The 12,862-nt window shown below is 42.6% G+C and overlaps 2 protein-coding genes across 4 annotated transcripts in view; one reads left to right on the forward strand and one right to left on the reverse strand.

Moving 5' to 3' along the window:
* The first annotated feature begins 303 nt into the window (after nt 1–303).
* On the forward strand, nt 304–10,025 carry C1QL3 (complement C1q like 3). Of its 2 annotated transcripts, XM_073879870.1 has the most exons (3): nt 304–792; nt 1,051–1,717; nt 7,531–10,025. In XM_073879870.1, exons 2-3 carry the CDS (start codon nt 1,130–1,132, stop codon nt 7,708–7,710), a joined length of 768 nt encoding a protein of 255 aa, XP_073735971.1. In that variant the 5' UTR covers nt 304–792; nt 1,051–1,129; the 3' UTR covers nt 7,711–10,025. The 2 variants fall into 2 exon arrangements, with proteins under 2 accessions (XP_073735971.1, XP_025709218.1); XM_025853433.2 differs by having other exon boundaries at nt 304–1,717.
* A 578-nt stretch (nt 10,026–10,603) lies between these two features.
* Nucleotides 10,604–12,862, reverse strand: part of PTER (phosphotriesterase related) — a 66,231-nt gene continuing 63,972 nt past the window's right edge. For both annotated transcript variants that reach the window (XM_025853426.2, XM_025853427.2), the window contains exon 5: nt 10,604–11,169. In XM_025853426.2, the coding sequence (XP_025709211.1) occupies nt 10,959–11,169 (211 nt within the window). In that variant the 3' untranslated portion in view covers nt 10,604–10,958. The remainder of the gene's footprint in view (nt 11,170–12,862) is intronic.

Here is a 12,862-nt window from a genome sequence, read left to right on the forward strand (position 1 = left end):
GTGACCTTGGAGTGCCCAAGGCTGTTGCACATCTGTCTCCCTCACCCCCAGGTATGTCCAGCGAGAGCGCTGCCATCACCTGGGTTCAGCAAGGGAGTATTCACGATCTCACTGTTCATCCATGTGCAGAGGGGAAAAAAAAAAAAAAAAAAAAAAGAGAGGCTGGGGGGAAAAAAAAATCCCACATTGTCAGAGTAATGCCAAACTCTCTCTGAGTGGGATGAGCAGAGCAGATGCTACAGTGAGATGCCAAAGCGGCTCCCCTTCCTCTGTGCCTTGGGTGCCTATAAATTGCTCCGGCGCGCGTTTGTCAGCCTCCTCTTCTCCTGGCAGGTGGTACCCAGGCAGAATTCTGCGTTCAGTGTCTCTCTCGCTCCGCTCCCGGCGGCGAGGCGCTCGCCGCTGCTCGCTAGCTCCTCCGCTCCAGCCCGGAGCCTTGCCGAGCTGACCGTGCCCGCCGCCGCGGCTCCGCGCACCCGGGGGGCGGCTGGCCCGAGCTCTCGCGGCCAGCGCCGGTCGTTGGGGGTGCGCATCTATTAGAGTTGTGGTGGTGGCAAAGGAGGGGGAGAAAGGCAGTGGAAGGGCGAACGGAGCAAGCGAAAGAAGGAAAGAAGGAGGCAGAAAAAGGCAACTTCAGACGGAAAGTTGGTGCGAACTGGCGCAGTCGGCAAAAACGGAAAAGTCGATCGCAGGCAGCGGCTGCATAAAAGTGTGAGCTGCCCGGGCCAGCACGAGAGGCGGCGGCAGGCTCTGCCCTCCGGGTGGCCGCGCCGGCGCCGGCGGCAGCCACAGGTGCGAAGGGGCTCGCGGGAGGCGAGAGGGCGCCCTGCGCACCCCTCCCCCAGCCCCCACCCCCAGCCCGGGACTTCAGCTCAAGTCACTTGGCGTCCGAGCTCCCTCCCCAGCCGCAGCTTCAGCAGGGGGAGCAGGAGCGGGAGCAGGCGGGGAGCGGCCGGCGCGCGCCCGCCCAGGGGAGTTGGGGTTCGCAGGGGGTTGTTTTCGGCTCTGAGGAGGTCCCCGCCCAACCTTCAAAATTTTGTCCAAAAGCAGACAAGAGGATCGCCCCGCGCTGAGCCGGCTGGTGGGCAGCAGGAGGCGCCTGATCGCCGCCGGGGCGCTGGGGGTGGTGATGGTGCTGCTGCTGGTCATCCTCATCCCGGTGCTGGTGAGCTCGGCCGGCACGTCGGCGCACTACGAGATGCTGGGCACCTGCCGCATGGTCTGCGACCCCTATGGGGGCACGAAGGCGCCCAGCACCGCCGCCACGCCCGACCGCGGCCTCATGCAGTCCCTGCCCACCTTCATCCAGGGCCCCAAAGGCGAGGCCGGCAGGCCGGGGAAGGCGGGCCCGCGTGGGCCCCCCGGTGAGCCCGGGCCGCCGGGTCCCGTGGGCCCTCCGGGCGAGAAGGGCGAGCCCGGCCGCCAAGGCCTGCCGGGCCCGCCCGGGGCGCCCGGCCTGAATGCGGCCGGGGCCATCAGTGCCGCCACCTACAGCACGGTGCCCAAGATCGCCTTCTACGCCGGCCTCAAGCGGCAGCACGAAGGCTACGAGGTGCTCAAGTTCGACGACGTGGTCACCAACCTCGGTAACCACTACGATCCCACCACGGGCAAGTTCACCTGCTCTATCCCGGGCATCTACTTCTTCACCTACCACGTCCTGATGCGCGGAGGGGACGGCACCAGCATGTGGGCTGATCTCTGCAAAAACAACCAGGTGAGCGCCGGCAGGCAGCGGGGTGGGCGGGGAGGGAGCGCGGGAAGGTGCAGGCAAGAGGGAGGAGACCCCGGAAATGGGGGTGGGAGCCCGCGGAGGAAGGGCAAGGCAGCCGGGCTCCCGGGCGCGGAGCTGAGGGGAGGCTATTACTCCCTGGGGAGGCGGGGGTCGTGAGCCAAAGCGGGTGCCCGGAGGCCTGGAGAGGGCGGTTCCCAAGCTAGGACCTGCACTCAGAGCGCGCGAGTGTGAGCGCGACCCTCGAGGGTAGGGAAGCCGGGAGCTCGGTCCCCTGGACAGCTTGTGCACCAGGGAGTCCGGAGCAGGAGGCGACCCCCGGCTGTGGGATCCTCAGCGGCGTGGGGTCGCTCTCAGGCTTTGCCTGGAATAGGAGGGCTGGGGCAGCCCCGAAATGGGCGTGCCAGGGTGACAAACTCGGGGGAGAAAGGGGCCCGCGGGAGAAAGAAGGGACCCGAAGGAGCGAGTTCAAGTGTGGCGCGTCCAGGGCCGAAGAGGGACCGGGGACTCGCGGTCGCAAGGCCCCTGCGGCGTCCCAGACCCGGGAAACAAGCATACCGTCAAATTCAAGGCACAAACCGCGGTTTAGATTTCAGCTCAAGGAGAACACGGGGGAGAAGTAATGAGTGCTGATAACAAAAGAGAAAGTTGAGACTCATGGGTGTACTCAGCAAAACACGCACCCAAACACAGAACCCAGACTCCACTGGCTGGAGTAGGAGGCTGCACAGGCAGAGGCTAGGAGGGCCAGAGGCCGAGCCAGCCCCGGGGCGATGGGCCTCACCGTCAGGGAGCCCCTGGGCCGCCTGCGTGAGGGTCTTTCCAACCCTGCCTTCTCACAAGGCAGTTGCCTCGGCCTTGACTGTGCGCTCGCCTCGGATTAGCCCTGAGCCCTTGGACTTGCTCTCTTGGGCTGGTCGGCTCTGCCACTAGGTCCATGGGTCTGCAGGTTTATGCTGCGGCCACTTTACCGCTTGCTTAAGAAACTCGCGGTCACTGCAAAACCAAAGTGTGTCTGGTCTCTTAGAGGAGGAAAATAGTATTTGTAACTACCGGAAAGTGTCACCGGACCTGAGGCTCGCGCTGAATCAGCAGCCGCGCTCTGGGCGAGGCCTTGCGACCCGCAGCCTGCAGTCTGGGCTGAGTTCTCTGGCTTTAATTTCGCCTACTGGGTGGCACAGGGAATGGCCAACTTAGATTTAACGAGGGCTACTGGGCTCAGGTCACCCGCCCCTTGAATTCAGGCCTTTTCAGTTACAACCCAGGTTTCTATTAAGCAGCATTAAGGCAGGATTTCTTCCAAAGACCCAATTCAGTATCAGGTTTTTTTTTTTTTCTCAAAAAGTGAAAGACAAATATTCTAAATGTATAAGAAGGAAAGGACAAAAAAAATCCTGTCCCTCCCCGCTCCTCCTACCCCTCATTTCTAAAAGAATTTAGAAATAAATAGCTCAAGGACCCCACAGGACAGGTAGAACCAAAAGAAAAAAAAAAAGGAGGGGGGAAATGGCCACCAGGAGGCACTGACAGGGTTGTTTATGATAGTTATTATGCACAAAAATAATATTAAGATAAAGAAAAATTATTTACAGAGCAGTGAGATAGTTGTAGGGGAATGGCTAAAAAGGGCATGACTCATTGTGCCAAAATAGAGCTATTGTATCACGTTTACAAAATGGTTTCTGAAAAGCCCCTTAGCAGACAGCTATGCGGCACCCATTTATTTACAAATTGGCTCTCTTCTGACTCAAAGGTTAGGTCTGGAAAATACTGTCAGGCTGAAGGATTGTTTTTAGAGGTTTTAATTAAGATGGAATAATATTCGAGTTTTATCAGCCACTGAATAAAAACACATCTTTAAATATCTGGAAATTTCAACTGCATGAAAAATCAGGGAATGAAACATTTAAATTAGTTTAAAGGTTGCTATCTCAACTGCTGAGCCCAGGTATATCGAACTGATTCCAAGAAAACCATTTTATATACATGTTCTAGGTGCATTTTGTTTTTAAAATTATTTCATTGTTTGAAGAGTAGAATGCTCCTTTGTATCATCCTAGCATGCACATTCTCTGAGGACCAGGAAAAAAAATAAGGCAAACCAGCTGACCTTATCATGTATAAAGCTCTCCATTGGCATTATTAAGCTGTTACTTCTTCAAAAGGTGTGCAACAAGCAATTCAGAAAAATATATGTAGCAGCAAACAATATATTTTCAACTTCAGCATGGACTATTTTGGAAAATCGTTATTAAAATATTAATGTGAAGGAATTTTATCCTTAGAATAATTTTGTAAAGTCTGATCTGTAGACAGCTGCAAATGAGAAATATTTTATAAAGTTTATTTTATTAATATTAAATAAATAGTTTATCAGTGATTTTCAGTTAATGTTCTTATCTGATCACTTCTTAGAATGGCAGTTTCCCCCCCTGAGCAGACCTAATTTGTTTTCATAAAACAGAAACTCAGAGATCCGTGTCAGTGTAATGTTCAATGGATTAGGTGGATTTGAGAAGCACAAAAATTAAACTAAAAATGCAGTTTACTCTAGGATAGAGGAATGCCTCTGGACTGTAACCATATGAGAACCATTTTATTTATGCTTTGTGTTGAATGCAGGATCACAGATGGAAACATCAAAGGCCAGTAAATTAACCTGATGCACCCCTTAACCTTTTGTTTATGATTCCACAGAAGTACAAAGAAAATGAAATTATGAGAGCACCAGTAGCAATTAATTAAATTAGCAAATGTTACCATAAATATTGTCTCTAATGATAAACCCTCCTTAATAAGATAATGCTAAAGCCACACGAGCTCCTATGTTCTCCCAAACATGCCACTAAAAGGATCACAGTTCTCATATTCTGCCTGAAACCGTCAACCCAAAATTAATCATACCATTTGTTGAGAGCCCATGACAGTGCATATGAAAGGTAAAAGTTGGACTCGGATGGCTTTACAGAGAGACAGGAAATATAATTTTGATGTGTTTGTATACCTGTAGCAGAAAACCTGAATTCAAAAATTGCTATGTGAATACAGTCACTGTAATACCACTATAACAAGCCACTATAATAAAAGCTAAAAGTGGCTCGAGATTAGAACTATAAAATAATTAAAGACCCGGTTTTATTATTAGAATGCATTAATTACTTATAGCATCAATGAACATGAGATATGTTGGAAACAATAGTTTGTGGGTTGATATTCATTCATTAGCGAGATTAACAAAATGTCAAATTAACATTATCTTTTTAAAAGCGGTGAAACACACACTACAGATCAAGCAGGATCTAAATAGTTAACTTATAATATGAAAAGATAGTAGAGTACATTTAGGCAGAAATATCAGGCTAAGGAAAGGATGCATCATAGTCCTGGAGAAAATGCTGAAATCGGTGTACATTTAGGAACCTGAAAATAGTCTCCAAGGTGGATGCATTACCTTCCTCAGTAGTTTGATGGCTTAAAGGGAGAATTGTTGGAAGTCACCAAGCTGATTACTAGAGTCTGAAATTTCAAGTTCCGTTATACCTTTAGAGTAGGATCAGGTGAGCAGGCATACTAAAATCATGCAAAGTACACTGGAGTATGGCAGTTATTTAATTGGGAAAGTCTCATGGTACAGGATAGGTTAAAATCTTAAGAGAATAACTTTCATTAAAAAGCAATCAGACAACAAAGGAAGTGAAAAACCATAAGGTAACCTTCTAGTCTGTGGAATCACAATAATGCATTTGTAAGTTTTTGTGGTCGTACCTACAGAATAAAAATGGTCACATTTACATGATTTTTTTGCTTATACCCTGTAGAATCAAAACTGCATCATATATATATTTAAGACTATTGTTTCAAAATCAAGGGATTTTAATGAGTACTGGTTCCCAAATGCCTTTATATAGAAAACAGTGTTACAGCACAATACCCATAGAGCATATATTAAATACCTAAAGCACTAAATAAAATGTGTCTGCTTATTAATAATAGCTGAAAAGCATATTTATGGATTGCTAATTAATTAATATATTACTGACATAGCTAATTACTAATTTGTATTTTAATTTTTCTCACCCATTAGAAGTCCACGTGTTAAAAAAAAAAAGGTGAGGTCGTAACAACGCTATCCTCCTTGTAGATTTTTTTCCCAGGGAATTAATGACTAGATGAAATTAATGAATCAAAGCACTCAACTCCTACAAACTTCTGATTAATTTCTAGGAAGTATTATATCATTAAATTCTATTATTACTTAACGGTCCAAACAGATCACCTCATTGAATTGGTGTATATATTTGAGTCAGTGTTTCGGAGCCTAATTGCCTGGTATATTGCATTCACTGTATTAATGTCAGCACAGTGTTAAGCAATTCTAAATCCTTTAAGCCCCTTTCTCCTTCTGCCATACAATATCCAGAAAGAAATTTTTAAAATACTACTCAAATTACTTTACAAGTTCAGCAGTGTCAAAGAGCCTTCTCCTTTTTTAACATTTCAGCATTAATGTGAGAGCATACCACATGAAAATTTAACTTGAAAACCTATCATTTAAGTTTTGAAAGAAATGCATGGAAATTCTTCACATGTCTCATTTCCCTCATTTTGCCAAGTGATAAAATCCATCCAGCATATTGTACCCCAAGTCATGCATTATTACATAATGCAGGTTTACAAAACCACTAAATCACTTGCTATGTTATTTGGGGAAATACCGTTATAGTAGAATAGGAACAAGCCACAAAGTAGAAGATGTTTTACTGAAGTAAATCAAATACAAGTGTGCCTATTGAAATTTTTTTCAAGGCAGAATCAAAATATAGCTAAATGAATCTGAAGCCTAATTTGAGTTGAGGATGTGACAGAATGTCCATATTACTTGAAATGATAGGCAAATTGACTGTTTGCAAATGTCTATCAACCCGCTAATAAGATCACAGGCTCAGCACGAGTGGATTATAGGCAACTTCCATCCTCAAAGCAAACCACACATTTTCAGAATCACCTAAATGGAACAGGGTATTCAATCACATCATTAAAAAATGTTAGAAATTTTAGAGGCCTCAAAGCTTAGTTCCTACTATAACTTTTAGATATGTCAAAATTAAATAATTTATTTAAGTGCACACATCACAGGTAAGTAATAAAAAGGCACAAATAACAAAATGAACCCTGCAAACTTAGATGACATTTTAAACGGGGGTTTCTGGCAAAAAAAAAAAAAGGCTTTACCTGAATTAGATTTCGAAAGCCCCCAATCAAAAGGCTTTCTTCTTCTTCTTCTTTTTTTTTCCCTCCCTATATAGTAGAGTTGGAGTCATGTTATTTCTCTGAGTCTCAACTGCCAAGGATCTCCATTTTCTAATAAGCGTGGGGACCCAGCTGAAGTTCAGATTGAACCTCTGTCCTCGTAAACAGCTGCTTAGAATATTGCTAATTGGCTTAAATTAAAATGCACAAAAGTTACCCTTATTTCCATTTCAAGAAGTGATTGGGCCTAGAGATTCAAGGAATGAGAAAAAGTGCTGATTTAGGAAGGGGATAGCGTGATGTGCGCTGTTTACAGCACACAGTAGGAGAAGGCTGCTGGACCGACCCTTGCCATAGCACCTTACAATCTTTCTGCTCCTTTCCAGCGACGCAGATGAGACTCTTAGAAAGATATCCTCCCGGAGCTCCGACGCCCATGCCGAATTCCGTGCCACAGCACAGGTCGGCTTCCGATGCTGTGTGAATGGCAGCAAGGACAACCCGAGAGTTGTCTCCTACAGGTTCTAATTCTTGTTTGTTTCACATAGGTGCGAGCCAGCGCCATCGCCCAAGACGCTGATCAGAATTACGACTACGCCAGTAACAGTGTCGTTCTTCATTTGGAGCCAGGAGACGAAGTGTACATCAAATTAGATGGCGGGAAAGCCCACGGAGGGAATAACAACAAATACAGCACGTTTTCTGGATTTATTATTTATGCTGACTGATAACGCAGAAACTAAGCTTATTATTCTGAGTTTGGACACTGGATTCGGATGGCTAACGTCAGTGAATCAAGGATCCCAGGGGATGCCGGTTGCGGGGCACCTCGGTTGTGTATATGTGGGGAATTCAAATGCTACCTGACTCACATCTGTATACTCAGAAACATTATGTAAAAAAAAAAAAAAAAATTAAAAGCAAGATAAGCAGATGTGTTATCCACTACCGCCAAAGCAAATACTCCTCCTTATCGTTAGTGTCCATGTGAATGAAGTCCTATATAGATCACAAATTTTTATAGAAAAATCTAAGACACTGAATTATTTCTCCAATATATATGATACTTTGGTGTACTGTGATCTTGCTGCTTTTATCCATATGTCAGCTTTGGTTCTTGTGAGTTCACCTGCTTATTATGATACTTGGAGTCCATTCACAGTGTGGGGAGGATGATTTTACCCTGCAGGAGAAGGTCTGATTGAAATAATGCTGCTTGTCCCCAAAGAAATTGTTTGCCTTGTACTTTTGTTAACTTTAGAGCTAGTCCTGGGAATGATTCAACTTCAAGCCTTAACCTGGAATTTTCTGGATTTGAGGGAATTCCCAAGCCTATGATCATTTTCACATTTTCTTTTTCTTACGAGTTTTCTTTTCTCTCTTTTCTGGTGATAGTCTTTAAAAATAGAGATTGAAATTGTATCATAGGATTACCCTCTAAGTGTGAAAATGTGTAATTATGTATGGTATTTAGAAAATCCCCCGTGTGTCCATTTTGTCAATAGAATGCGTTTAGATTTACTTAGAAAGTCAGAGAAATTTATTCTTTGGTGTTAAATCAGACTGAGGCTTTTGCCTTCTTTGGAACAAAAGGTTATTCATAACCCAATGCACAATGGTTTAATTTGAGCTACTGCATGAGTCACCAAGGGGACACTAAGTAAGGCCTTCAAATAGTTGCTACGAGTCGTGGCCCGAGGTTATTTCAAAATGAACAATTTCACATACAACCAATAAGACAACAAAGTGTATATATTTTATACCAATACCTGCTACATATACATGTATTTGTGTGTACACACACACACATGTTAAATCAAATATAATATATACATGGCTTCAGACCATAGGCACAGTGGCTGTATAGCCTCAAAAATTTAATTTAAAAAAAAAGTGTGTGTATATATTCACACACCACGCATAAATTATTTGAATTATTTTGGATCGAAATATATTTTGGATTACAAAAGTATATGGAATAGCAAAATAATTTAAGTGATTTCTCTTTTAAGAGTTACCCAGAAAATTAAATTTTATTAGGTTAAAATGCTCTATACATCACAGGTCTGTAAATTAAGCCTATGGCTTCTTTATTACCATATGCCAATCAATACTTGCACTGCATTCTGTGGCAGACTGTTAATATTAGGACTGCAGAAACAAAGTGGCTCTCTTTTGCAATGTTTATGAATTGTATGCACTTGAATTATCCATTTTTTTCTTTTTTCTCAGGTGGATTAAAGCTGACAGGAAAGTAGATGCTGAGAGTAGTGCAGATCATTTCCCTCTGGTTAAAATACACTGCCCAAAGTCACCTCTTTAATCTAAGAAAAGGGTTAAAAATGCATGTTAATAGATCCTGACTATCAGACAGCTTGCACTGTTACAATGAAAAATCTGTCCCCCCTCTCAGTTGGCTTTGAAGACTCTTTGAACAAGTAGATTTGAAAAACGGGGATTTAAGAATCTGCTTGTTTTACTGGTGAAGGACATTTGCATTTTTTCATTGAAAGGAATTAGTTTGTTCTCCTGGCTTGTCCCTCTTGGGTACTTTCTGTTCTAATACACAGAAAGCTTGATCACCTTTGATCCACGGAAATATCTTGTATTTAGAAAACCCTAACTTTCCAAAAGAGTTACGCATGGTGTTCCCATCTGAAGGTGCTGTTGACTTGGTTTAAATGCCTTGGTCTGAGTAACTGTCATGATTTTTATGATTAAAATCACTTAGCCCATTCATCAAGAAGAGTGACTAATTCTGTTTGGCCTTTCTAATATGTTGGATAACTCATAAAGGAGTTGCAATGGATTTATTTCTGTTTAACAATATATATTTATCAAAGAGGAATTGGTAGCAAGGGTTTGGAGATTTTTTGGGGGAGGGGGGAGGTAACAAATAGCATAATGAGGAATCAACCAAAAAATTAATTTGTAAACAGCAGTGCACATCTTCTGTGGGTTTTAAAAAGGCTTTATTTACACCAAACATCAGGGCTGGGTACCTTTTGAAGAGTAGACTCTAGAATCAGAATGTCATTTCTAATAGATCTGACCTTTTCTTCAGATAACTAAGCATTATTTTCTCTGTTTAGGCCCAAGGAAAAACAAAACGTAAAGGAAATAAAGGGAATATAGATAAGGCAAATATTTCTCTTTTTTTTCCATTATATATTATTAATTAAACTGTGGCCTTTGTTATTATAAATGTAATGATTCATTAAACTATATTATGTAATATATTTTGACTTTTATGATTGAATTTTTATAAATCACTATTATGTGTTCATGCTCCCTTATACAATTTTTTTAAAACAACAAAGTTTTATAGCAAAAATGGATACTGGGAAGCCACAGGCAACAAAACTGATTTATTATCAGTAAATATAGATAAAGTAGACAGCATATAATTAAGCTTACACAATCTTTTTACCATTGTGAATTGGTAATTGTATTACAGTATCCTTTGGGAAAAAAAAGCCTCAAAATTTAACTTCCCTTGCTGCTGAAGCTATTTTAAAGTACCGTATTATTCATTAAGCATTAATTAAAGAACAGCAGGATAATTAGTAGGATCATCAATATTACAAGAAACATTAGATTGCTCCAGAAGGGGGTAATTTAACTAGAAACACTTTAAATTTTCTCAAGTAGTGCAGCTGATAGATTAAGAAAACAAAACAAAACAAAACTCCCCTAAGGGGATACAGACTGTAAGTCACTGTTTGGAAATAGATATTTCTGTATTTATTTTGTGAAGGCAGAACAATAGGGCTCAATTAGGTCAGTAATTTCCTAAAGGTACAGAGGTAATAGTGGTTTCTGAGAAGGCAAAACTCTTTTAATTCTCATAAAAAGGAAATGACCCGCCATTAGTCCTACAGAGAGGTCTGATTAATATCTCACAGTGGGTTTGAAATCCCTGGAAAATGTTCTTTGCAAGCTTTATGCTCAAGGTGTGAATTCATAAACAACCATCCTATTTGAAAGTTAGCCATCGCTTAGGGTTCTCTATTAGTATCTTATCAAGTGCATTCTCAGTGATACCTCTAAGCAACATTTTAGGAACAATGTTGGTAAGTATATGAGAATAGCCGTGACCTCCATATTTCATTAGCCGATGCTTTGTATGTATGTCATGCGCCATCAGAATTCGATCTTCATAGCCCTCATCCACCAGAAGACGCACTCTGTGAAAAATGTTGACTCATTATATGGCATTGGTCTCACATTTAAAATTATCAGGGTGCTTTAAACGTTTTACTCATACTGCCTTCCGCTATGGCACGTGTAGTGGGAGACCCTTAATATTGCGTGGTGATGATAAAGATAGTATTGCATCCTAGTAGGAACCTGATCCTTATTCCATGCACACAGAAATTTCTAGCTTGTGGTATTTATGACAATGCCTGCAATACTGCATTAAAAACAGCTTCTAATAGGCAGTCTGAATGAACAGCCGCTTTGGCATTTCCCAGAGTAACTTTGTTCTGGATTTGTATCCAGCTCTCCGCTCTAACATACCTCTCTTAGTGGACCCATTTTCCAGATCCCATTCTCTCTGTGTCTTTCTCTGTCTCTCTTCCCTTTCTTCTAGCAAATACAATCAATGGCAATTTGTGATTAAAACAGGGAAGCAAAAGGAATCTTCGTACAAGTAAGACATTCTGAGAGTAAAATCTGTTGGTTTGAAAGTGAAGGGCATATGATCAGCTAGATGGTCATTTTAAAAAGGTCAGCACAGGTACCTCTGTATCTTTAGGTATTTGGTCCCTTCGAAGTCTATGGGAATTTTGACTTAGGAGTCGTCTTGGAGCATTGGATTAAATCAACCAACAACAATTGACTCTATCTTCCTTCTATCTCAACAAGATTGTTATAAATATTGAGCTGTTCCTTTAAATTTATAGCCAGTTGCCTAGAGAATGGCTTTCCCACTTCTGTCTAAACATCTAGTCCTCTTTGCTTTGTTAAATGCTGTAATCTACAGTGTGAGTCACCTCCTGACAGCTACCATCTGTGTGTGTCTGGACTCTGGGCACTGTCCGTCGTGACTTCCACCAGTCGCTGATGGCAGGAGGTGCAACTTGGAGACAATGCTTTTCTCTGGCATTCTCTACACAGTCTTGTCAGTCTCTGGATTCCCAAATGAATCTAGATGGTTGGACAGCACCTTCTTCCAAGGGCTAATTATTTAAAAGGTATCCTTTTTGTTTCTGTGACATTTCTTTCCATCCAGTGCATGAGTCATATTTAATAATGACTAAAATAAGCACATTGTGGGCCACTGCACAAAAACCTCAAGCACAAAGCTTTGCCCTCCGAGAACATACATTTTAAAATAAAATTATAATTGAAGATGAGATCTTGTGTTTGTAGATCAGAGGAAAGCAAGTGCCAGAGAAAAGCCACCCTGAGCCTTTTTGTCTAGAAATCTGTGTTCATGTAATGTGTACCCGCGCGTGTCCTGTAAGTACTTGGACTTCTGTTTGTTCCGCCATGGATATTTACCTCTTTAAAATTTGTATAGTGTCCAAAAGCTCTGATCTGATGTTACTTTTGGAACAGACTCTCCTTAAGGGAATGCTCTGAGTTATATCATCATTTATGAAAAAAGAGGAACATTTGACAGAATGCATACGCATTGCTGGAACTTAGTTTAACAAACCCTGATCACCAACTGAAAAGGAGCATCACATTCCCAGAAATTTTAGGGTACACCTCCCCCCCCCTTTATTTTCTGAGCATTTCCCAAAGTTTTTGTCTCTTTTCCTTGTCTGAGTAAAAAAAAAAAAAAAATGATGTCACGTTATTACAGATGGATAAACAAATTCCCATATGTGGCCTCGTGCCATACCCTGAAACCCAAAGTTATCGAATTGT

The sequence above is a fragment of the Callorhinus ursinus genome, unplaced genomic scaffold (assembly GCF_003265705.2).
Source record: "Callorhinus ursinus isolate GAN/ISIS: 27379988/994484 unplaced genomic scaffold, GSC_fseal_2.0 scaffold36, whole genome shotgun sequence".
Taxonomy (NCBI): domain Eukaryota; kingdom Metazoa; phylum Chordata; class Mammalia; order Carnivora; family Otariidae; genus Callorhinus; species Callorhinus ursinus.